The 26,238-nt window shown below is 35.9% G+C and overlaps 2 protein-coding genes across 12 annotated transcripts in view; one reads left to right on the top strand and one right to left on the bottom strand.

Moving 5' to 3' along the window:
* The window catches only part of DNAJC24 (DnaJ heat shock protein family (Hsp40) member C24), an 81,179-nt gene extending 55,563 nt beyond the window's left edge, over nucleotides 1–25,616 (top strand). For 2 of the 5 annotated variants that reach the window (XM_071218134.1, XM_071218135.1), the window contains 3 exons: nucleotides 5,317–5,385; nucleotides 11,269–11,429; nucleotides 19,857–19,950. In XM_071218134.1, the coding sequence (XP_071074235.1) occupies nucleotides 5,317–5,385; nucleotides 11,269–11,429; nucleotides 19,857–19,877 (251 nt within the window). In that variant the 3' untranslated portion in view covers nucleotides 19,878–19,950. Of the gene's footprint in view, nucleotides 1–5,316; nucleotides 5,386–11,268; nucleotides 11,430–19,856 lie in introns of all 5 variants that reach the window. The other 3 variants (XM_071218136.1, XM_004446896.5, XM_071218137.1) reach the window with 3 other exon arrangements.
* IMMP1L (inner mitochondrial membrane peptidase subunit 1) overlaps nucleotides 23,719–26,238 on the bottom strand; it is a 104,319-nt gene continuing 101,799 nt past the window's right edge. For all 7 annotated transcript variants that reach the window (XM_058305607.1, XM_004446887.3, XM_058305603.2 and 4 more), the window contains one exon: nucleotides 23,719–25,773. In XM_058305607.1, coding sequence (XP_058161590.1) covers nucleotides 25,705–25,773 — 69 coding nt within the window. In that variant the 3' untranslated portion in view covers nucleotides 23,719–25,704. The remainder of the gene's footprint in view (nucleotides 25,774–26,238) is intronic.

Here is a 26,238-nt window from a genome sequence, read left to right as displayed (position 1 = left end):
TTATTGGGTTTAATGAGACTTTTAGATATCTCAGCCATAATGAATAAAGTTAAATTCCTTTCCCTTGTATTGTTTTGTTGCTATTATTTATTTTTTATTTTTATTTATATTTGAGTTGTAGTTACAGTTTGAAAATATTTCCTGGGATTAGGAAATGTAATTATTTAGCAGCAAAGAGTTGTTTTAGAAATTTTATTATCTTTAGGAAATTTAAAAAGACTGGAATTCCATTGTCTTGTAAGCAGTAAGAAATATTTATTGATTCCCAAAATGGAGCTGAAAAAAACCTTTCCTCTTTTAAAAAGTTGTGAATGACCCAGCGAGAGCTCTAGTAAGCTTTACTGAACCAAGCTGCTAATAGTTATTTAATGTTATTCTTCAGTGTGAAAGAATCACCATAGATTTTCCTTTTAATCTCTTTGAATTGCAGGCTCATAAACCTCTCTGATGAGCCCTGCCAGTGTTTTCTTAGATCCCACTGTTGAGACAATAGAGCCACAGAATTCTTTCACCTCTTGTTGTCAGACAAATCCAATAGAACACAAGGTCAGGAGGGTCTGTACTTCTAAAGGCCGAAAGATTCTTTTTTAAGTAACCACATAAATTATTTAATTTTATTATTATATTCCTCAGAAATCTTTCTTCAACTCTAATGCACTACTTTCTATATATAAGTAAATTTGGAAGTTTTTGTTATCTCCATATTTGGCTAAGCTTCAGAATGTGAATGGACCTTTATGTTCCCAGATATCTTAGAAAAATCCAAACCCATTCACTTTAAAAGTATCAGAAATCATATAGATTGTATCATTGGATTCAAGATAGAGTACACCAAATGCCTTGCAAAGCCTTTTCTTTCCAAATGGCTGTTTGCTGTTGTTATTTTGGTAGTTATTATCATTCTGTAGCTAAGATTCCAGATTTTAAATCATGGATCTGTTCCCTTAATTAAATCACTTTCTAAATCAGTTTGTTTTCACAACATTTTTAGTAATGTCAGGTTAATAGGAAAACTTTGAGTTGAAATTTGCATTTCCAGCCTATAAAGTACTACATTGTAATGAGCAAAAGTACTTATAATATGTAGTACTACAAAAGAAAAGTAATTTATGTTTTGCTGATGTCATGCCTGATTACTAGACAATTAGCAAAGCTAATTACAGGATTACCTTTAGGGGATAGGGAAGAATTAAGTTTTCTAATTATAAGCACAATAGTTGACAAGCAGAGATCATTGTTAAAAAAAGAAAACAACAACATTGATTTGTTTGATTCTTTCCTTGTAGTAGGAGAGGGAGGAGTTGTCCAATTCCCTGGACACCTGCCACCCAACAAAGGCTCTTGGTGTCCTCCAGTTCCCTCTCTGCATTTAGATTCACCTTTTACTTGTATGTACTCCCTCTGTTCATTATACAGTTCTCCAGGGATCCTATTTTCCCCTGAGTTAATCACCCCCAACCTTTTCCAGACTGTTAGATTACTGTCCTTTTACTTTCTCTTGAGATTTTCTTTAACTTCTTTCCCTTGACTTTTCCTTCCTTACCTCTACTTAAAGTATAGCCATTAGAGTCTCAGGCAGTGCCATTTAAAACTTATTGAAGTATAACATGCAGAGAAGTGTATAAATCGTAAATGAACAGCTCGATAAATTTTCAGAGAACACACTCATTTAATCAGCACCCCAAAAGGCCCTTGTGACTTCTTCCAGTCACTACTCACCCGCCTACTGAAAACATCGCAGGGTGTGTGCCTCTTAAAGTCAATTTTAGTTATTTGTGGTAGTTGTATTCTATCAAGTTGCTGCAAACACTGAATTAGTGAATACTGAATCATTCATTGCTCCTAGAGGAAATGCAGGCATACCTCGTACGTATTGTGCTTTGCCTTATCGTGCTTCGCAGATATTGTGTTTTCTTACAAATTGAAAGTTTGGCAAACCTTGGATTGAGCAAGTCTCCTGGCCTTCCTTTTCCAGCAGCATGTACTCATTCTGTGTTTCTCTGTGTCATATTTTAATTAAAGTATATACATTTTTTAAAGACATAATGCTATTATTGCACACTTAATAATTGACTCCTGTATTGTGTAAGCATAACTTTTGTATGTACTGGGAAACCAAAAACTTCTTGTGACTCACTTTATTATGATTTTACTACAGTGGTCTGGAACTGAAAATGCAATATCTCCGATGTATACCTTTGTGGGATTAGGTTGCCATGAACCTCTGGTCATAACATTTTCATCAGCAAATCAATATGTTAACCTTGTTTTGTCTGCGTTTCTGTTTAAAGACACCCTATTTGATATATACTGTTGATTCATTTACATTGAACTCAGAGCCAACAACATTTTTAACCTGAATGAAGCTTATCTGACACACGTATTTTATCTGTAAGGCACATCACAGCTTTCTTGCACTTTAGGACACTAGACCACACTCTCACCATTTTTAAACAGCAAAATCACCAACAGAAAGCACAAAAAGGATACTTATTTACAACCTGACAGCTGATACAAGAACATTACCTTTTTCTACCCCACTGATAACATGGGTATAAGGTGACACAAATTTTTCACTGTTCTGTTTGTACCAACTACTGATGATGAAAATATTACTAGTATTGGTTTGGCTGTTAAAAATAATTTGTGAATAGGGTGAATTCACAAATATGAAGTCCATGAATAACAAGGATTGAGTGTAAAGTTCATATACTGGGAAATCCTTTGCTGGGTTCTTCTTTGTGCCAGATACTGACTTTTAAAACCAGAATGCACAGAGTAACTTGGACTATGTGCATATGGTATTGAATAATCAAGTCAATATATGGATGTTTAGTCATGGCCAAAGAACTTGGACATATTTTAATATAGTCCTTTTAACTCTGACCTTGCACAAGGTACTAACATTTCAGTATTCTATTTTTCCTTTACCATAAAATGTGATTTAAGCTGATCTTTTAACCAAAAAAATAGTTGTTAAAGAAGAGGGGAAAAAAATATAAATGCCACTTTTTTGAGTAGGTGTAATAATAGAATGACACAATGTTATAGGAACTTTACACAATGTTATAGAAACTAGGTGAGAATACCAATAGCTTCCCAATAGAGAAATAGAACAATTGGAAGCCAACTTGCTTGGCAGTTATGTTTTCGAGTTATTTCTCATTTAAAAATAAAAAGGCAGAATGGATATATATGAGTGGTTTCTCTTGTCTTTTGTGTCATTATTGTATTTATAGGTGTTCAGGATAGGTTAGATTATCATCCCTGCTTTGTCTGAATCACTTTAATTGATTTCAGAATTGTTTAAGATATTTATAAAGTAGGCTGGACTCCAGGCAACTTGATTGTTAATTAATTACACCTATTTTCCTCCTACATGGAATCTGTAAATGCCAGTTATTACCCTCTTCCTCAAATCTAAAACCATATTTCATTTCCCCCTTCACGCAAACTAACCAGGTCCTTCTGTCATAAAGATGATAAATGAGTAAGAAATTAAAACATGATGGTTTTTCTCTGCCATGAGTCATTTAGGTAGAATTTTTTTTAAAATCAGGAATAACCGAATAATATATAGCCAAGCATACTCTATATAGAAAGTGGAAATTAAAGTGTTTTGTTTTGTTAAGACATTACTTGTCGTAGTGATACATTCTGCCATAAATTATTTAGTGGGCATACAGAGATGGAAGAATCATCTTGACCACTGTGCAAGTTCTATATGTTTGCATTTTAGGGAAAGTCTAATAGACTATTAGTACCCAGCAAATATGAAGTGGTATAATATTTGACATACCTTAACAGAAAACCATGGTGATTTCAAAATATTGTATAATCTTTTCATCTATTAAAAAATTATGTAACTCACCAATACATTTTGAACAGGCAGTTATTAAATATAATTAAATTTTAGACATTCATACGACAGAACAAAGAGAGGCATTCTCAACAAGTGAATAAGAGACTACTGAGACAGCTAAAGAAAATTTCATTGGGATGAGGGGTGGATTTTAGTAGTTTCTTTTTTAAGCATTGACTTCTAAAGAACAATGCGAGCATACAGGAAGTATTACATGCCTTTAAAATAAGGATCCCCATCAAAGACCAGTACTTCCCATCTAAAACTGCTTTCTTTGTACCAAAGTACAGTTGTTCTAAGTTTTCAAAAGCCATGCTCATACTACCTGGACCATACTCTCACTGAATTCATGTGGAATTCCAGGTTTCCTTGGACCTTCCATCTGTAGGGGAAACTTTGCCTCGGGAAAAAGCAGTGGACCAGCAACACAATACATTTGTGGGCTTATTGATTTATTAGTAATTCTCCCTGTAAGTTACTCTCTTGAACGCAATTAAAAACCAGATGTCTAGTCATAGCCCCTTATATCTGGGTGGAGTTTTATTCTTTAAAACACTTTTAGCTTGATCTCATTTGATTTGAAGAACACCCTCCAGAGGAAGATCAGGAAGAAAGAACCCCTGTCTTCGAGATGAAAAAAATGATACACTTAATGTTAGAAAGCTAGTAAAATATTACAACTAAAATTCAAATAGTTGTTTTCACCGAACGCCATCATAGCTACAGATATAGTTTATCCAACCAAAAATTTCCCTCTCTTCCACAAAATAGTGGGGTCACTAGTTGATTACAGAGAACCATCAAATTGACTTCATGGTTTTCCCTGGTACATGTTTGTGAGATATGGGATAGATTTGACTGGTAGAGTATATAAGAAGCAATATGTTCTGGATTTTTCAGTCAACTGAAGTCTGGTAGCCTTAAAAGTCTTGTCAAAAGTGGTAAGCTAGGGCGGCAGACTTGGCCCAATGGATGGGCATCCGCCTACCACATGGGAGGTCTGCGGTTCAAACCCAGGGTCTCCTAACCCGTGTGATGAGCTGGCCCATGCACAGCGCTGATGCGTGCAAGGAGTACCCTACAACGCAGGGGTGTCCCCCGCATAGGGGAGCCCCACGTGCAAGGATTGCGCCCCGTAAGGAGAGCCGCCAAGCGCGAAAGAAAGTCCAGCCTTGGTACCACACACACGGAGAGCTGACACAACAAGATGATACAACAAAAAGAAACACAGATTCCCGGTGCCTCTGATAAGGATAGAAGCAGTCACAGAAGAACACACAGAGAGCAGACAACGGGGGGGAGGGGGAATAAATAAAAAATAAATCTTTTTTAAAAAGTGGTAAGCTTAAGTTTTTTAACGGTTGAAATTGTAGTGACCAGACTAAATCTGCCTTCTCAGCATTCTTCATAGTTACAATTAAAGTATCAAAAGTATTTCATTTTATATTTTACAGAAGATAATCTAAGGAATAGGGGAGCAATAGATGCACAAGTGTGTCTTGAGGACTTGTCCTGGAATGAAGGTAGGAACTGTTTTTTTCTTTCTTAGCTCCAATGAAGAAAAATATTAGGGGTTTTTAATAAGAAAAAATAAAAGCTCATAGGACATTTGGAAATCTTTTAAAAATACCTTGACCATATATATATATATAAATAAAATTGGTGGGGGTTAATATTTTTGTTTGAAATAGTTTTTTTTCACTCTAAACTTCAGTTATAGATGTCTCAGTATAAGTCTCATTTCCAGTAATTTTTCTATTCCAATTAGGCATTAGGGATTTAAGTTTCTATTTTTTGTTTTTTTTACTACTTTGATTTTTCCATGACTACATCTGGGTAATATGGTAAATAAAGTAAAAAAGATAGTTTTTTCCATTTTTCCCTTATGTAGACAGTTAAGATGAATTAGTATTAAAAATTTTTCCTTTATTAGAGATGTTGTGGGTTTACAGAACAATCATTCAAAAAATACAGGATTCCAGTATACCCAGCTACCAACAACTTGCATTGGTGTGGAGCATTTGTTACTATTGATGATAGCACATTTTTATATTTGAACTATTAACTACAGTTCATAGTATAACTTAGGGCTCAATATGTAGTGTAGTTCCATTGCTTTCTAATTTTTATTTTTATTCCATTACCATATACAGTCTAACATTTCCCACTTCTAATCATATTCAGGTATATATTTCAGTGCTCTTAATTATGTTCACATTGTTGTGGTACCATCACCACCATCCATTATCAAAATATTTTGATCATTCCAAAAAGGAACCTCTTCATTTTAATCCTTATCTTCCCATTCACTGTCCTCACCCCAGCCCCGGGTAACCTGTATTGTAGATTTTGACTGGATGATTTGCTTATTCTAATTATTTCAAATAAGTGAGATCATACAATATTTTTCCTTTTGTGTCTGGCTTATTTCATTCAACATGATGTCTTCAAGGTTCATCCATCTTGTCATATGAATCAGGACTTCATTCCTTTTTATAGCTGGATAATATTCCATTTATATATATGTGTATACACACATACACCATGTTTTATTTATCTATTCATCGAGTTTATTTATCCATCCGTCCATTTGGGTTGCTTCCTTCTTTTGATAGTGGTGAATAATATGACTATGAACATCGATGTACAAATATCTCTTCAAGTCCTGGCTATCAGTTCTTTTGGGTATATGCATAGTAGTGAACTGCTGGGTCATCTGGTAGTTCTGTACTTAGCTTTCTGAGGAACTGCCAAACTATCTTCCATAGCAGCTACACCATTTTATATTCCCACCAACAGTGAATGAGTGTTCCTTTTTGTCCCCGTCCTTTCCAATACTTGGTATTTTCTGATTTTTGTGTGTTTGTTTTTTTATTTTCCTTTTTTTTTTTAATAGCAACTATTCTAATGGGTATGATCTCATGGTTCTGATTTGCATTTCCCTGATGGCTAATGAAGTTGAGCATGTTTTCATATGCCTTCTGGCAAGTTATATATCTTCTTTGGAGAGATGTCTATTCAAGTCTTTTGGCCATTTTTTAATTCGGTTGTTTGTCTTTTTGTTATTAAGTGGAAAGATTTCTTCACATATTCTATATATTAAAACTTCAACATTTTGTGTGATCTATGTATCTTTAAAAAAAAAAAAGAAAAAACTTTATCACATATGTGGCTTCCAAATACTTTCACCAATTGTGTAGGTTATCATTTTACTTTCATGATAAGGCCCTTTGAGGCACAGAAGTTTTTAATTTCGATGAAGACTCATTTATCTTTTTTTTTCTATTGTCACTTGGGTTTTAGGTATAAAGTCTAAGAAACCATTGCCTACCACAAGGTCCTGAAAATGCTACCCTACATTTTCTTCTAGGAGTTTGATAGTTCTGGTTCTTATTTAGGTCTTTGATCCACATAAGGAGTGAGGTATGGGTCCTCCTTCTTTCTGGAGATCCATTTTTTCCAGCACCATTTGTCAAAGAAACTATTGTTTCCCAATTGAGTAGTCTTTGCCCCCTTGTCAAAAATCAATTGGCCATAAATGTGAGGGGTTGATTTCTGAGCTCTCAATTCTATTCCATTCGTCAAAAATGTATGTCCTATGCTAGTACTATGTTGCTTTGATTACGTAGGTTTGTGATAAGTTTTAGGATTATGAAATGTAAGTTCTCCAACTTCATTCTTCTTTTTCAAGTTAGCTTTAGCTATTCAGGACCCCTTACCCTTCCAAATAAATTTGATGATTGACACTTGCATTTCTGCAAAGAAAGTTGTTGGAACTTGGATTCTGATTGCATTGAATCTATAATTGCTTTGGTTAGGATTGACATGTTAATGATATTTAGTCTTTAATCTATGAGCATGAAATGTCATTCCATTTATTTAGGTATTATTTGATTTCTTTTAGCAGTGTTTTATAGTTTTTTTGTGTGTGTACAATTCCTTACATTCTTGGTTAGAGTTTTTCCTAGTTAATTGATTCTAATACTTGATATAGTAAATCGAATTTTTGGCTTGATTTCTTATTCAGTTGTTCACTTCTTGTGTATAGAAACACTAATGATTTGGGTGTGTTGATCTTGTACCTTGCACTTTGCTGAATTCATATATTAGCTATAGGAGACTTGTTGGATTTGGTTTGCTAGTATTTGTTGAGATTTTTGCTTCTATATTCATAAGAGATATTGGTTTGTAGTATTCTTTTCTTGTGGTGTCTTTACCTTGCTTTGGTATGAGGGTAATACTGGCCTTGTAGAATGAATTAGGAAGTGTTCCCCTTCTCTTCAATGTTTTATAAAAGTTTGAGCAGTATTGGAGTTAACGTCGTCTTGGTATGTTTGGTAGAACTCCCCTGTGAAATCTTCTGGGCCAGGGCTTTTCTCTGTTGGGAGGATTTTGATTACTTATTCCATCTTTTTATTAGTAATTGGTTTCTTGAGATCTTCTATTTCTTCTTGAGTCAATATAGGTAGTTTGTGTTTTTCTAAGCATTTGTCCATTTCTTCATGGTTATCTAATTTATTTGTGTACAGTTGTGCATGGTATCCTCTTACAGTCTTTTTTCTTTCAATGGGTTGGATTGTAATGTCCCCCTTTTCTTTTCTGATTTTCATTATTTTTGTCCTCTTTTACTTTGTCAGTCTAGTTAAAGGTTTGTCAGTTTCATTGATCTTTTAATAGAATCAACTTTTGGTTTTGTTGATTCTATTTTTTGTTGTTGTTTCCTGTTTTATTTCTCTCTGCTCTAATGTTTGTTATTTTCTCCATTCTGCTCACTTTGGGTTTCATTTGTTCTTTTTTTAGTTCTTCCAGTTTTGTGGCAGGCATCTGATTGAAAGTTTTTCTTCTTTTTTAATGCAAACATTTAGAGATATAAAGTTCCCTCTGAGCACTGCTCTTACTGCATCCCATAAGTTTTGATAAGTTGTATTTTCATTTTCGTTCACCTCAAAATATTTCCTAATTTCACTTGTGATTTCCTCTTTAACCATTTACTTGTTTAAGAGTGTGTTGTTTAATTTCTGTATATTTGTGAGTTTTCCATTTCTCCCTCTACTTTTGATTTTGAGGTCAGAGAGTATACAATGTGCGATTTCAACATTTTTAAATTTGTTGGGAGTTATTTTGTGACCTAACAAATAGTCTGTCATCAGAAAAAGCCATGTGCACTTGAGAATCAGAATGCATATTCTGTTTTTGTTGAGTGAAGTGTTCTGTAGATTTTTGTCCCTTTCTGTCAACAGTGAGCTAGCCTGGGTCAGGATCCCATAGTGGCCTGCTATGAGATATAGGGGATGGGTAGTGAAAGCCACCATGAAGCCACCCTGCAGATAAATCGTGGAATAGAACAGTAAATGACTCTATCAGCCTTTTCCTCCCTCTTTTCTCCAGGAGTAGAGTACAGTGTTCTTTCAGACAGTTCTCACCTGTTTAATAGTTGTTCTGCTGGATAGACTGGGTCCTAGAGATTCCTACTGTGCCATCTTTCCATTGTATATTTTTTAGAATTTTTGTTCATTTTCTTTTTTTTCTTTTAAACAAATCAAATTTACTGATACATATTAGTAAAACATACAGTTCATCCAAAGTGTACAATCAGTGGTATTTAGTATAATGACATAGTTGTGCATTAGTCACTTTAATCAATATTAGAACATTTTCATTATTTATATAATAATAAACAAAAAACAAGAAAATTCTTAATCTCTCAATCTTTGTTTCCCCTACTGTACATAGCTGCTATTTCTGGCTATTCTTGCACAATTATTTATTTATTAAGCAGTTTTATTGAGATACATTCACATACTATATAGTCTATCCAAAGTGTATAATCAACAGCTTTTGGTATAATCATAATGTGCCTTCATTCACCACACAAAATTTCAGAAAAATTTCATTACTCCAAAAAAAATCTCCAAACCCCATAGCAGTCCTTCCCCAGCCCTACATAACCACTAATCTAATTTCATCTTTATAAATTGAAATAGGTTTACATTTTATGTAAATGGAATCTACAATATGTAGTGCTTCTGTCTTTCACTTAGCATAATGGGTTTTTTGTCTGATATTAACATTTTATAGTATTAACATATATTTGTCAGCTTCAAAGAAAAGTGGTCTTATATGTGCAGTTTTACCCATATTCATATTTTACATGTGGTTTTACTGTGCTATAAAGTTCGGTGTTACAGTTTTTAGCTTTTTACTGCTAGTTACAGACATTATGTTGGGTTTTCACCTTTTCTCTTCATTTCCAAAGATTAGTATGCATCCTTTTTACCAGTTTTGTACAAGTTAACCCTCAGCTTTCCATTCTGTAACCTCATTCTATTTTCTGGTGACCCATGTTCAAGTCAAAATAATCCATGAGATTACATAATGTATTTAGTTCATAGTAGTGCACTCATACAGTATTTGTCCTTTTGTGTCTGGCTTGCTTCACTCAGTCTTAAGTCTTATGTCCTTCAGTTTCATCCATGCTGTATTATGCTTTACAACTTCCTTTCTTCTTACAGAGGCATAATATTCCATCATGTGAATACACCACAGTTCGTTTATTCATTCATCAGTTGATGGATACCTGGGTTGTGCCCAACTTTTGGCAATCATGCATAACACTGCTATGAACATCAGTGTTAAGATGTTTATCCATGTCACTGCTCTCAGTTCTTCTACCCAGTAGTGGTATTACCAGGTAACATGCAACTCTATTTTCAGCTTCTTTAGGAACTGCCAAACAGTCCTCCCCTGACTTTACCAGTCTACATTCCCACCAACAATGTATAAGTGTTCATATCTCTCCACATACTCCCCAACACTTGTATTCTGTCTTTTTAATAGTCACCATTCTGATAGGTGTGAAATGATATCTCATTGTAGTTTTGATTTGCATTTCTCTAATTACTAGAGATGTTGAACATTTTTTATGTGTTTTTTTGCCATTTTTATCTCTTCTTTGGACAATTGTCTATTCAAGGCTTTTGTGCATTTTTTAATTGGGTTGTTAGTTTTTTTTATTGTTGACTTGTAGCATCTCTTTATATCATGGATATTAAGCCCTTATCAGACATGTGATTTCCAAATATTTTCTCCCATTGAGTCATCTGCTTTTTCATTCTTTTGGCAAAGCCCTGTGAAGTGCAAGTGTTTAATTTTAACAAGGTCCCATTTATCTATTTTTTTCCTTTTGTAGGTGCTTTAGGTGTGACACCCAAGAAAGGTTTTTAAGATGTTTCCCTACATTTTCTTCTAGTAGTTTTATGGTTCTGGATTTTATATTTAGGTCTTTGATTTATTTTGAGTTGATTATTGTATAAGGAGCGAGATAGGAATCCTTCTTTGTTCTTTTTTTTTTCAACCTGGGACCTTGCATTAGCCCTTTTGTTTGTTGTTTTTTGTTTTGTTCTTAGGCGGCACCAAGAACCAAACCCAAGACCTCCCATGTGGGAAGCAGGCACCCAATCGCTTGAGCCACATCAGCTCTTGCTCTTTCATTCTTTTGGTTATGGATATCCAGTTCTTCCAGCACCATTTGTTGAAGATACTGTTTTGTCCCGCCAACATGGACTTGGTAGGTCTGTCAAAAATTAGTTGGAGGACGCGGATGTGGCTCAAGTGATTGGGCTCCCGTCTGCCATACACGATGTCCAGGGTTTGATTCCTGGGGCCGCTTGGTGAAGGCAAGCTGGCCCAAGTGGAGAGCTGGCCCACGCAGAGTGCTGGCCCAGGCAGGAGCACTGGCCCATACAGTACGTTGGCCCGGGTGGAGAGCTGGTACAGCAAGATGATGCAACAAAAAGAGACAGAGGAGAGACAATAAGAGATGCAGCAGACCAGGGAGCTGAGGTGGCACAAGAGATTGAGCATCTCTATCCCACTCCAAAAGGTCCCAGGATCGATTCCCAGAGCGACAAACACACAGCAAATGGACAGAGAGCAGATGTTGAGTGGGGGTGGGAGTGGGGCATAAATAGATAAATCTTTAAACAGAAAAACAAAAAACAGTTCGCCATAGAGGTGAAGGTTTATTTCTGGACTTTCAGTTCTATCCAATGATTAATGTGTCTGTCTTTATCCCACTATCATGCTGTTTTGGCCACTGTAACTTTGTAATATGTTTCAAGTTCAGGAAGTGAAATTCCTCCCATGTCACTCTTCTTTTTTAGAAAGCTTTGGGCTATATGGGTGCACTTTCCCTTCCAGATGAATTTGGTAATTGCCTTTTCTATTTCCATAAAGCATGCTGTTGGAATTTTGATTGGTATTGCATTGAATCTATAGATCCGTTTGGGTAGGTTTGACAACTTAACAATATTTGGTTTTCTAATCCGTGAATATGGAATGCCTTTCCATTTTGTTTAGGTCTTCATTGATTTCCTTTAGCATTGTTTTGTAGTTTTCAGAATATAGGTCCTGTACTACTTTGCTTGAATCAATTCTTAGGTAGTTGAGTCTTTTTTTTTTGCTATTGTAAATTGAATTTTCCCCCTGATTTTTTCCTCAGATTGTTCAATACTACTGTACAGAAAAATTACTGATTTTTGCAGGTTGATCTTATGCCTGCCACTTTGCTGAGCTCATTTATTAGCACAAATAGAATTTTATTACTTCTTTTCCTATTTCAATACCTTTAATTTTTTTTTATTGTCTAATTGTTCTTGCGAGACCGTCTAGTACATTGTTGAATTACAATGGTGATAGTCGCCTTCCTTGTCTTGTTCCCAATCTTTCAACCATTCCCCATTGAGTATGATGTTGGCTGTGGGTTTTTCATATATACCTTTTATCATATTGAAGAATTTTCCATCTATTCCTATTTTTCAAATTGCTTTTATCAAGAAGGGATGCTGGATTTTGTTGAAAGCCTTTTCTGCATCTATCAAGATGATCATGTGAGTTTTTTCTTTAGTTTGTTAATGTGGTTTATTATGTTAATTGATTTTCTTATGTTGCATACCCTTGCATACCATGAATAAATTCCACTTGGTTGTGATATATTTGTCTTTTGATATGCTGTTGATTCTATGTCTTTTGATATGCTTTTGATTCTATGTGCAAGTATTTTGTTTAGAATTTCTGTATATTTGTTTATTAGAAAGATTTGTCTAATTTTCCTTTCTTATAGTGTCTTTGTCTTGTATTAGGGTGATGTTGGCTTCCAATTTCTGGAAGAGTTTGAAAAGGATTGGTGTTAATTCTTCTTGAAATGCTTGGTAGAATTCACGTGTGGAGTCAATTGGTCCTGGAAGTTTCTTTGTTGGGAGATTTTGGATGATGGATTCAATCTCTTTGTTGGGAGATTTTGGATGATGGATTCAATCTCTTTAAAGGTGATTGATTTGTTTAGTTTTGTATTTCTTCTAGTGTCTGTGTAGGTTGTTTGTGCATTTCTAGGAATTTGTCATTTCATCTAGGTTGTCTAGTTTGTTGGCAGACTTTTTCTTTTAATATCTTCTTATGAGCCTTTTTATTTCTATGGAGTCAATCATAACTTCCCCCCTTTAATTGTTGATTGTATTTATTTACATCTTCTCTCTTTTTTTCCTTTGGTAGTCAAGCTAGAGGTTTGTCAATTTTATTGATCTCAAAGAAAGGTTTTAGTTTTGTTGATTTCCTCTGTTGTTTTTTTTTTCTTCCCAATTTAATTTCTTTCTGCTCTAATCTTTATTCTTTCTTTCCTTCTGCTTCCTTTGGAATTGGTTTGGTGGTCTTTTTTAAGTTTCTCTACTTCAGTTAAATCTTTGAGTTTAGGGCTTTCTTCTTTTTTAATATAGGCGTTTAGGGCTATAAATTTCCCTCTCAAGATTGCCTTTGCTGTATCCCATAAGTTTTGATTATTTGTGTTCTCGTTTTCATTTGTCTCAATATATTTACTGATTTCCCTTGCAGTTTCTTCTTTAGCCCACTGATTATTTAGGAGTGGTTATGTAGTCTCCACACATTTACGAATTTACCTCTTTCCTATTATTGATTTCCAGTTTCATTCCATTATTATCTGAGAAGGTGCCTTGTATAATTTCAGTATTTTTATATTTATTGAGAGCTGCGTTGTGCCCTAACATATAGGTCTGTTCTGGAGGAAGCTCCATGGGCACTTGAGAAGAATGTATAACCCTCGGAGTTTGGATATCTGTTAGATCTAACTTGTTTATCATATTATTCAAGTTCTGTTTCCTTGTTGATCTTCTGTCTAGTTGTTCTTTCTAATTATTTGAGTGGTGTGTTGAAGTTTCCAATGATTATTATAGAAATGTCTGTTTCTCCCTTCAGTTTTTCCAGAGTTTTTCTCACGTATTTTGGGGCACTTTTGTTAGGTACATAGATATATATGACTGTTACATCTTCCTGGTGGATTGTCCCTTTTATTATTATATAATGGCCTTCTGTATCTTTTATAATTTTTTTGCACTTAAAGTTTGTTTTGTCCAATATTAGTATAGGCACCCCTGTTCTTTTTTGGCTACTATTTGTGTGGAGTATCTTTTTCTACCCTTTCACTTTCAGCTAGTTTGTATCCCTGGGTCTAAGGTGAGTCTCTTGTAAGCAGCATATGGATGACTCATGTTTTTTTATCCATATATATATATATTTAAGATGTATTTTATTTCTCTTCCCCTTTCCCCCATTCCCCGTTGTTTGCTTTCTTTTGTTCATTCTGTGTATTCTTGTTTCCACTTGCATTCTCGGTGGCCCTGGGAATCTGTGTCTCTTTTTGTTGCATCATCTTGCTGCATCAGCTCTCTGTGTGTGTGGCACCACTCCTGAACAGACTGCACTTTTTTCGCACGGGGCAGCTCTCCTCGCGGGGTGCGCTCCTTGTGCACGGTAGCACTGTGCATGGGCCAGCTCACCACACAGGCCAGGAGGCCCTGGTTTGAACCCTGGACCTCCTATATGTTGAGCCACATCCACTTCCCTCTATATTTCTTGATTGAGGAGTTTAATCCACTAACATTCCATGATATTACTGTAAATACATTATTTTCTTCCACCATTTTATTCTTTGGTTTTCATATGTCATATCTTATATTCATCTATCTTTTTACTCTTTGGATTATCCTTTCTGCTAGTCTTTCTTCTATACACTCCTCCAAGCATCTCTCTCCTGCCTTTTTTTTTTTTCAGGCTCTAAGGCTTTTTTTAATATTTCCTGCAAAAGTGGATTATTTTTTTTATAAACTCTTTTAGTTTCTGTTTGTGAATATTTTATACTCGCCTTCATATTTGAAGGACGATTTTGTTGGATAAAGAATTCTTGGCTGGCAGTTTTTCTCCTTCAGTATCCTAACTGATTCATACCACTGTCTTCTCGCTTCCATGGTTTCTGATGAGAAATCTGTGCAAAGTCTTACTGGGCGTCCCTTGTATGTGATGATTGGCTTCTCCTTTGCTGCTTTCCGAATTTTCTTTCTCTTTGACATTGGACATTCTAAGTAGTATGTAACTTGGAGTAGGTCTACTCAGATTTATTTTGATTGGGGTACAGTGTGCTTCTGGGACTTGTAAGTTCATTTCTTTTTTGAGATTTGGGAAATTTTCAGCTATTATTCTCTCAAATACTCTTTCTGCCCTTTTCCCTTCACTTCTCCTTCTGGAACTCCCATGACACATATGTTGTTGTGTTTTGTGTTTTCATTCAACTCCCTGAGCCTCTGCTCAATTTTTTCCATTTTTTTCTCTGTTCAATTTCAGCTGTTCTGTCTTTGATATCACTTATTCTTTCTTCTGTCATTTGGAGTCTGCTCTTGTATGCCTCTAATGCAGGGGTTCTTAACCTTTTTTGTTTCATGGATCCCTTTGCCAGGCAGGTGAAAACCATGGACCCTTTACTAAGTCCACACTATATTTTGTATTTAATAAATATATCACACCTGCACCAACATGTCCCCACAAGAATAATGTTTTTTTGAATTTCAATTCACTCTCATGGACCCCTTGTTAAGAACCCCTGCTCTCATTTTTTTTTCTAATGTGTTTTTTATCTTACCTATCATCTTTCATTCCATTGAACTCTTTTTAGTTCAGGTTTTCAAATTCTTCTTTTTGTTTCTTCAGTGCCTTTTTGATGCCCTTTATCTCTTTTGCCATATTGTCTTGCAACTCATTGATTTTGGACATTTATGTGTACCTCATTGATTAGTTGTCTCAAGTCCTGTGTCTCTCCTCGGGCTTTGATATATTTCTTTCCTTGAGCCATTTCTTCCATTTTCTTAGTATGACTTGTAATTTTTTGCTGATGTCTAGGCATTTGATTAAGGTGGTTAGTTTACTTAGACACTCATTTTCTCTCTTTCATATGGTTTTAGTGACAGGAGGCTGTTACTGCTGTTTTTTGATTCTTGGTTCAATCTGTTTTTGGCCTTCAGGATTGTCCCTATTAATCGCTCAAATCTGGGCCCTGGACCCAGAAATAGGTTGCAAACCCACTTCCTTGGGCCTTGTGGAGGGAGGCTGTAAAGGCCAGGATAAGCCTCTTTTATTTATTTACCTTTTTTTTTTTTTCTTAAAGGAGATATCAGGGATTGAACCTGGAACCTCATACATTGGAAGCAGGCTCTCAAACCCTTGGCATACATCTGCTCCCTGACTTACTTACTTTTAATTTCCTTATATACATTTCTTTGTTCTTCTAACAGATGGTGCTCTTTGGCACCTTCTCAGTCCAGTGCTTGGTCTGTGTGTGTGTGTTGCAGCACGGACTGGATCAATGTGACAGAGGTTCCTGCCTGGAGGCTCAGAGCCTTGTAATTCAAACTTTCTCAGAGGCAGTTCTCCAACCTTTGCTGGTAGCCCCCTCCCTTTTCCCGAGTTGGAAGAAATTCCAGTCACCTCTGCATCCTTAACAATCAGTCCCCATCAGCAGAGGAGATTGAGAGGGTCAGGTCCTTTCAGTCCCTTGCCAGCTCCCAAGGCAAACAGTGGTACAGCCCTACCTGGCTTGTGGGAACACGGTAGACCAATTTTGTGGTTTAAAAGCTGAGTCAGCCTTGGGCTGTCTCCTTCTTTTTCCCCCTTTTTTGGGGAAGATCCCTGAGGCCCCCTTTTTCTGTAGTGCCCAGCCCTGAGACTTGAGAATTCAAAAGTGTTTCTAGTCTGGGGGAGGATGCTAGCAGCTGCAGCTGCAGCTTTTAACCCAAGTTTTGCAGTTGTGTTTCTTTTCCTTTGCCCGTCTCTCCTCGGGGTGGTGGTCAGCCTTCCCCTGGTGTCTGAAACCCTAGAAGATTTTTTTCCAGGCTCTTTCTTCCTGTTCTCTAGCTATATTTATGGGATAGAAGACGGTCCCATGTCTTTCTAGTCTGCCATCTTCCTGGAGGTTATCTCATTTTCTCTTTATAAGCGTTTATAAACTGTCAGGGCAGTGGCTTTTGATTTGATACTCTACTTTGATGCTAGATTTTCACTCACTTTTGATTGTCCCTTAGGAAGAAAAGAAAAATCTGCCACTTCTATTTTTTCCTTCTCTATTACTAGAATTTAAAAAATTAAATCCATTTTAATTTCTCCATTCTTGTTCTTTTAATTGTCTGGCATGTTTATTGTTAAATTAGGAAAACAGCCTATTCTAAATGGAAGTCATGAGTACCACACATATATTTTTCTGGGTAAATGAAGAAAATCTTATTTTCTAGAAGTTTTATATATTCTCTGTAATTTCATTGTTAAAACTGGGCTACAATTTCTCTAGGGGGTTATTTAAATTGACTAATGAGTATGGATAAATAGAAGATGAACAGAATCCATTTTTACAGAAACGAAGTTTACTGAAATATTTTTTAATGGAAAATTGTTAACTTTTAGTGTTTTTAGGAAGTTGGATCACAAGTCTTATTGATTTAGAAAGGAATCATGTTTTTGACTATGAGGCCACTTTTTCCCCCCACCTGAATGAAATCCTAGAGTAGAAATTCTTATTTGCAGTGAGTAATAGGAAGATTTGATGGTTTTGTGTAACTGGAGTTCCCAGTGGTAATGATAGTTTCAGAAAAAATAGCTGTGGAAAAAGACTGCACCAGTAGCACAATCTTGACTGTTTATTGACTGTTTGGTCTGCATAGGGGACAAACTAGAACTTATGATTTTTCCAATGAGACTTTCCCAGCCTTTTTTAAAAAATAATTTTGCTACCTTGTTTGTGTGTATGTTTAATCTCGTATTTTGGCAAATTAGTTCTTACTCTAGCTGACATGGCTTATATATTTTATTTACAGAACACAGTGATTCCTGAAAACATGACAGTAGTGAAAACTGTGGTTTTATAATTTGTCATTCTTCATTAACCTTTAGAAAATACAATTAATAATTTAATGTTAAGATTTTATTTTAAATTAAAAAAAAATGAATTGGTGGTTCAGGCATCTGTACAGTCAACAAATATATGGGCTTTCTGATACAAAAGCCAAGCTGTTGAAGGAAATGTATAATATGAATTCATCAAGACTTATTATAAATGTGTTGCTGTCCCTGGGGCTCCCTATAGTTAACCTGACAGTTAAGATGATATAGAAGAGTACCAGTTAACAGCCAGTTAATCAGTAATAAGTAGCTACAGTTAATCTTAAAAGTACACGATGTCCTTAGATGCTTATTTAAATTAAGGGTTTTTATTATTGTAAAGATGGAAATAATCCTATCCTTGAGATAGAAAATACTGAGCAACAACTGCATGAAGCCTTTATTCTTGCAGGAATATTTAAAAAACAATCATGCAAATTTTGAAGTAGAAATATTTTACAATTTTAAAGAGTAACCTTGGAAGATGAATAAAATGAAAAGTATGATTAATTACACTAGTAAAAAATTGTAGCTTCCTTCAGGGTAATTTTCAGAATAGCCTTGGAAGGTGAAAGTCCTCAACAGAAGAAAAGTTGGAAACCCTGCACAGTAGACATAACCAAATGTCAACTGCCTGATCAAATGACAATATGAAATAATGCATTTTATTATGCTTAAAAGGCATACCTGAGGGGAACAGGCTATAGCTCAAGTGGTTGAGTGCCTGCTTCCCATGTACAAGGTCCTGGGTTCGATCCCCCAGTACTTTCTAAACAAAACAAAACAAATGAAAAAACCAACTCTCATTGGGGAGTGGATGTAGCTCAGTGGTTGAGTGCCTGCTTCCCATGTTTGAGGTCCTGGGTTCAATCATCAGTACTTCTTGAAAAAAAAAAAAAAAAAAAAAGGCATACCCAAAGAACTGTTGAGGGACTGAAGTTAACTTACCCCCTATAATTAGCCTATTATTCAACCTGGTCATTATGCTGGTCTTCAGTCAGTGTATTTAAAATGATTTCTGTGAAGATATCAATTCATTAAGGACCTAATGGTAGAATAATAGAAGAGGACATTTTCAAAAAGATGTGAGTTTTTAGTGAATACTGACAAGTAATAAAACAGATTTGCTTTGAAATCATGCTCTGTTATGTATATATTGGTTCAAACAGAGAAGACATTGGTTAACTTGTAAATCAAAAGTAAATTATTTTTCATTAGGAATAAAAAGCAGGTTTAGGTGAATGAATTCATGTTATCCTTTTGGGTAGAAATGTCACATGAAGTTGACAATTACCTTTTCCAAGGCTAAACTTAGCAGCTAACTACAAGGCAATTGAATTTTTTAAATAGGGCTTTGCTTTCCTTTATCATTAGCAGTAATATTTTAGACAGATACATGAGGATAATATAAAATTTAGATGAACTTTAAGAAAACAGAAGACTTCAGATAAAGTTCTTTGGTTGCTGCTGAGCATTCCCTTTCTTCCCAAGACCTTTGGATATTGATTCTTTTCAATCCATCTCCTTTACAGATAAAAGATTCCTTGGTAGACAGTTCTTAGAAACACTGCTCCTTTGAAGAGTTTTTCCATTTCCCATTTATATACATTTTATCTTTATTTTGCTGCTTTCGTTTTGCAATTTCTATGGAATAAACTCTGCATTTTTAAAAAGGTGTTAATACTTGTAAGCATTTGAAGTTTTTTTGTTTGGTTTTTTTTTGCAGATGATGACTCTTTTTCGCTGAGTTGCCGATGTGGTGGAAAATACAGTGTTTCCAAGGATGAAGCAGAAGAAGTTAACCTGATTTCTTGTGATACATGTTCACTAATTATAGAACTCCTTCATTATTGCTGAAATTGTTCCTTTCTTAGAATCTTTTCACTGTATATTCAGACATGTTGAGAAGAATCCCTTCGAGCAAACATATAAAGAAATAGGGTTCTTTTTTGTTAGCTCTGTTATTGACAGAGCTATTAGATTGTCAAGCAAGGCGACCTGCTAAATAGAAAATTTAGTTATTTATATCTATTTGTAATGTAGACGTACAGATTGCCCCCAAAAAGGACTTGAAATACAAATTATACTTAGTAAATTCTCATTTGATAACTTTATTACTGGTTCACTGTAAGAATTTTCTTTTTCTTCGTATAAGCATGTCCCCTGTTTTAGTGGGTAACAGTATCATATTCCTTTGCAGTTAGTTCTGACCTAACAGATGATGTGTCTACCTGCTAAAGTTTTAGGCCTATCCTACCTCTATTTCATATTCTAAGGTTATTAAATTAGATCTTTGTGAATAACTTTTGAGCCCACTTCTCCCATAATGAAATCTGAATATGGATAGTCATGGGTTATTTTGAAGTCAAGGTAGGCAAAATGACAATTGTAGAAAAAAAAGAATGGCATTAAAGTCAGAAGGCTTGACTGCAGTCCCAACCCTATTTTTTCAAATACATGCAGCTATACTAAAGAGAGTAATAACCCCTTTAACACTGCCATTTTCAACTTTAGAATGTAATTTAGGAAATGGAAGCCTTTTACAAAATAAGTAATTTGAAACAGGTAATTTCCTTTTTAATTCAAATTATTACAGTAATAATGCCTGTATTTATGAATATAGAACCATTCCGTTGCTTGCATGATGAAATGGATTTTATAATGTACTATTCTTGATTACAGCACATTGTAAATGCCATAACCCTTAAAGATTTATTTTTCTACATCAAGTTGATTCTCATTATTTGTGGTAGCTAATGTTCTATACTGTTGCTACAATGAATTAGCGAATACTGAACCATTGCTCCTAGGGGGACTACAACATTTCGGTTCCTGTAAGCCTCTGGTCACCTATCAATACATAACCTTGTTTTATATATTTCTTTTTAAAGGCACTTTATAAATTTTTTATAAACATGCATTTCTTTATGATAAAACAATATTTCAGTTATAGCACTTTTGTGTAATCTGATCTTACCTACTCTCTCACATACAGTGTGTGTGTGTGTATATATATATATATATACACAGTACTCATGGGAAACATACAGTACAGTAATATAAACAAAGTCCTGAAAAAATTAAAGAATAAGCATTTAAAATTTTGTAAAAACATGAAGTGAAACCTTACTTTTGATAGGCACGGCAATGTACACGTAATGGGGCAGGACACTGTGTGGTTAAACTCCTGACCTTGGATCGCCTCATGAAAACCAAAGAAGTTGTTTTATTACTGACAAGAAACTGCAGGAGAGGAAGACGTTGACAAGGACAGCATGCTGACATCTGGCAGTTCTACCTCAGGAGTTTGGCTTTCATGTTTCATTGATGACACTGGTGATTTTCCCTCCTGAACTGGCTTGAAAAATTCTATCAGCCTTGTCTGCTTGGTTTATTGCCTCAACTCTTGGAGTAAGGGGTGAATGCAGCTGTGGTTGGATCCTTAAATTTAAGGCTGCATTCAAGCATAGGGTCACATTCTTCCTTGTCATTTCCATTCCAATATATTGGCAACTGTGAGAGGGACAGTACTTGGGAGTCTTAGGCTGATTTTCATTACCATCCTTGAAATTGCTGACTCTGAGGTCTTGTTTTTCCATCTTGTCCAGGTCTTCACTGCTGAGTTTTACTGCCTTCTCTGCCAAAATTCCTTACATGCCTTTTTTAAAAAAATTTTTATTTAGCCTCCCCACCCCCTCATTGTATGCACTCACTGTCTGCTCTTTCTGTCTGTTCATTGTGTGCTCATCTTCTTTTTTTAAGAGGCACCAGGAACTGAACACAGGACCTCCCATGTGGGAAGGAGGTACCCAATGGCTTAAGCCATGTCCACTCCTTACATGTTGTGTCTCTCATTGTATTTCCTTGTTGTGTCTCTTCGTTGCATCAGCTCGTTGCACCAGCCCATTGTGTCAGCTCACTGTCTTGCTCATCTTTAGGAGGCACTGGGACCTTCCGTGTGGTAGGCAGGCACCCAACTGCTTGAACCACATCTGCTTCCCCATGTTTTTTTCCTTCATGTCATCAAAGCTTTCTCCACTTATTTGCCATGCAATACACAGTTAAGTTGGGGTTTTTAAAATTTTTTTATTTTTAAAGAAGCTTTAGATTACATGAATGTTACATGTAAAATATAAGGGATTCCGTATGCCCCACTCCCTCCCCTTCCCACACTTTTCTACATTAACAATATCCTTCATTAGTGTGGTACATTTGTTAAACTTACTGAACACATATTGAAGCACTGCTACTAACCATGGACTATAGTTTACAACTCTGTCCTGCACAGTTTTGTAGGTTATGACAAAATATACAGTGGCGTCTGTCACTGCAATATCATTCAGGATTCCAATGTCCTGAAAATGACCCATATTACACCTATTCTTCCTTCTCCCATCCCTCAGAACCTCTGGTGGCCACTACCTTTATATCAGTGATAAGAGTTCTTCCACTGCTAGAATAATAATGTCTATAGTAGAATGTCTACTTTAAATCCATTATTCATTCCCCAGTCTTGAGGATTTAGGGATGGTGATGCCCACTGTGCTTCTAATTGAAAGGGAGCTTAGATCCCATGGGGCATACAAATTGCGCTATCTTGCTTGCATTGGCAGACACACTCTGTTCCTTGGGATGGGCGTTGCCCATCACCATCTCCCTGTTAGTTGTCCCAGTTGAGTCCAATGAACTGGAGAGTAGGTGTTGCAACTGCTGAGATTCAGAGCTCAACTGGCACATGGACGGATCAAAGCTTTAAGTCTCTAGGACATATATTTATGAAGTATAGTGCTAATTATAAGTTCAAATAAAAGGGGCAGAAGAGCCATGTATCTCTAAATAAGTTACAGTATGTTCTTGACATCATTCTTTATATTTCCTGTAACACTTTCAAAGCCTTTGAAATTTTCATGCAATCCAGCCAAATATTTTCCCAAAATTGATAGTAGCCTGCTTTCCCAGGCTTTACCAACATAACCAGTAATGTTGTATATAGTGACTTACAGTACTTCATCATGGTAGTTTCCTTATTGGCATTGAGAGCCTTGAAGTCTTCCTATAAAGCTCTCGTTAGTGCACTTTGAGAATTTACTGTGGCCTGATCAAGGGGCTGGATGAGAGGCCTAGTACTGGAGCATAAAAAGAACTTCTCCCTTGGGGTGGGCATTTTTAAATTCTTCACAGCGGTAGGCTGGGGCATTAAGCAAAATTAATAAAACCTTAAAGGCATGTTCTTGTCCTGGAGATAGCTCAACTTCTGAGATGACACAGTTGTGGAACAATTTCAAGTATTTTGAAGATCATCCATGCTTTTTTTGTTCCACCTTCAAATGATAGGCATTGGGTTTGAGTTTTCCCTTTAAGTGCTCCTGGATTTGGGGCTCTACCGTTAGAGGTTTGCACTTAAAGTACCCTTGGCATTGGCATACTCTAGCAAAGTTGCTGGTCTTTGGATTATATAAAGCCAGGGGCTTTGGAGGCCATTTGCATTATATAGGTTTGCGGAAGTCCTTGTAAAAAGAAAGTCATTCTCATCAGCTTTGAAAACCGTTTCTTCCATAAAATGCTTTTCCTATATAAGAGTTTGCAGGTTTTTTTTTTTTAACAAATCAGTTTTATTGGTACGTATTTATAAAGCATACAGTTCATCCAGTGTACAATCAATGGCATTTGGTATAATCACATAGTTGTGTGTTCATCACTTCAATCAATATTAGAGCATTTTGATTATTTCAATAATAATAAAAAAGATGACAAAAACTAGCATGTATTTTTTAAATGCTTCTGCAGCCCTCTGAGCAATAGAACATGCCTACAAGTTTAACATTTTCCCCACCTTTGAAATGTAAAGTAAGCTAGCCAGCTCTAGCGGATTCAATATTTTTTTGCTCCAAGGTAAATGACAATAAGTTTTTTAACTTTTAGCCTCACAACAATGCTCTCCACCACATTTTTCATTTAGTTGGTCCTCAGCTCATGAACCCACAATTTAGCTTCCCCATTTTTTTCCATAGCTTCATCAAGCACTATAGATGTTACTTTTAACACTTTCCAGAGTGGCTTCACTTTATAGATAAGCAGATTTCCTTTTTTTCTGGATGTAACATATTGTTGACTCTTTAAAACCGAATTCACAGCCAACAGCAGCTTATCTAACATACGTGTTTGTTTTTTTTAAAGATTTATTTTTCTCCCCCCCCCGCCCCCGCCCCAGTTGTCTGCTTTCTGTGTCCATTCGCTGTGTGTTCTTCTGTGACCACCTCTATCCTTATCAGTGGCACTGGGAATCTGTGTTTCTTTTTGTTGCATCATTTTGTTGTGTCAGCTCTCTGTGTGTGCGGTACCATTCTTGGACAGGCTGCACTTTCTTTCACGCTGGGCGGCTCTCCTTACGGGGCACACTCCTTGTGCATGGGGCTCCCCTACGAGGGGGACACCCCTGTGTGGCACAGCACTTGTGTGCATCAGCACTGTGCATGGGCCAGCTCCACAGCGGGGCAAGGAGGCCTGGGGTTTGAACCGCGAACCTCCCATGTGGTAGGTGGACACCCTATCCTTTGGGCCAAGTCCGTTTCCCCATACGTATTTTCTGTGTAAGGCACATTACAGCCTTGCACTTAAGAACAACAGACAGCACTTCAGCACTACACGTGGGACCATTTTAAACAGTAAAATCACCAACAGAAAGCATAAAAATCACCAAACAAAAAGCACAAAAATGTGAAAAACATACTAAATACACCAAGAAAGGACATGTTTATAGTCTGAGAGCTGAAACAAGAAGGATGAGAGCATTGCTTTATTCAACCTCAGCTAGGAACAAGTACCTCATACCTCATTCAAATTTTTACTGTTCTGCACATACCCACGAATGACCATAAGGGGTAAAAATTTTAGCAAGTAGGCTAATTTGTGAATAAAGAATTCACAAATAATGAGGAATCAACTGTATTATTTTTTAAAGGAGGTACTGGGGATTGAACCCAGGATCTCATACATGGGAAGCAGGCGCTCAACCACTGAGCCACATCTGCCCCCCCAATGAAAGTTGTTTTTTTTGTTTGTTTTTTAGGAGGTACTGGAGATCAAACCCAGGACCTCATACATAGGAAGCAGGCACTCAATCACTTGAGCTACATGGCTCCCTGAAGCTTTTAAATTTAACCAAGGATGTGGACTTAAGAGCTTTTTATTATGTGAAACTCTAGTTATAATTCTCACTTATAAATATAGCTGAAGGTGTGAGGCATTTTCAAGAAAAGTAGATTACTTTCAATATACATATAAAACGAAAAATTCTAAAATTGAGGTAGTCATTCAGGTTTTCCCCTCAAAATGTACTTCTTATATCTATCATAAAATTTAGATAACTTATTTTGGTTTAAATTTTCATCTATATATTTTGAACTAATGTAGCTTGAAGAATTAAAGAGTGTATCTTGTTTATTCTTTACATTTAAAATTAAAAATAAAAGTGAATAGCAAATACTTTATTGGTAAATACATGGTTTCAATGACAATAATGATAAATTCACTTGAACAGGAGGCGATAATCAAGTCAAAAGAATAAATGCTTGCTAATCATCTGAAAATCTGTGACCATTAGGGTTGTCACGTAGAAATCCAAACTCACTCAGAGGCCAAATCTGTAAAATAAAATGTTGAAGACAATGAAGGTGATGTTATATCACCACTATATTCCCATTTTTTCACATTCATCCCTTTTCTCTATACCAGATACTCTTCTGTCAAGAATAAAATTTTTCTGAGTCATAGTAAAACTTTACGAAATAAACTGTATATGTATGTAAGCTCTCTATATATAGTTTGCGTCAAACATTTTAGTGTGTGAATATGTGTGTGTGTGTTCTTTTCCTACCCTCAATAAGATTTAATTGTAAGCCTTCAACTTAGTGTTTAGGATTTAGGTACTTGAATATGACTTTTTTTTTTTTTAAGAAATTTTTATTGATTTATTCCTCTCCCCTTCCTCCCCCACCCCCATTGTCTCCCCTCATGTTCATTCACTGTGTGTTCTTCTGTGTCCACCTGCATTGTTGTCAGCTGTACCGGGAATCTTTGTCTCTTTTTGTTGCATCATCTTGCTGCGT

Source organism: Dasypus novemcinctus, chromosome 10 (assembly GCF_030445035.2).
Source record: "Dasypus novemcinctus isolate mDasNov1 chromosome 10, mDasNov1.1.hap2, whole genome shotgun sequence".
NCBI classification, from domain to species: domain Eukaryota; kingdom Metazoa; phylum Chordata; class Mammalia; order Cingulata; family Dasypodidae; genus Dasypus; species Dasypus novemcinctus.
The sequence above is the reverse complement of the archived record's forward strand: the minus strand, read 5'-3'. Positions and strand labels throughout refer to the sequence as shown.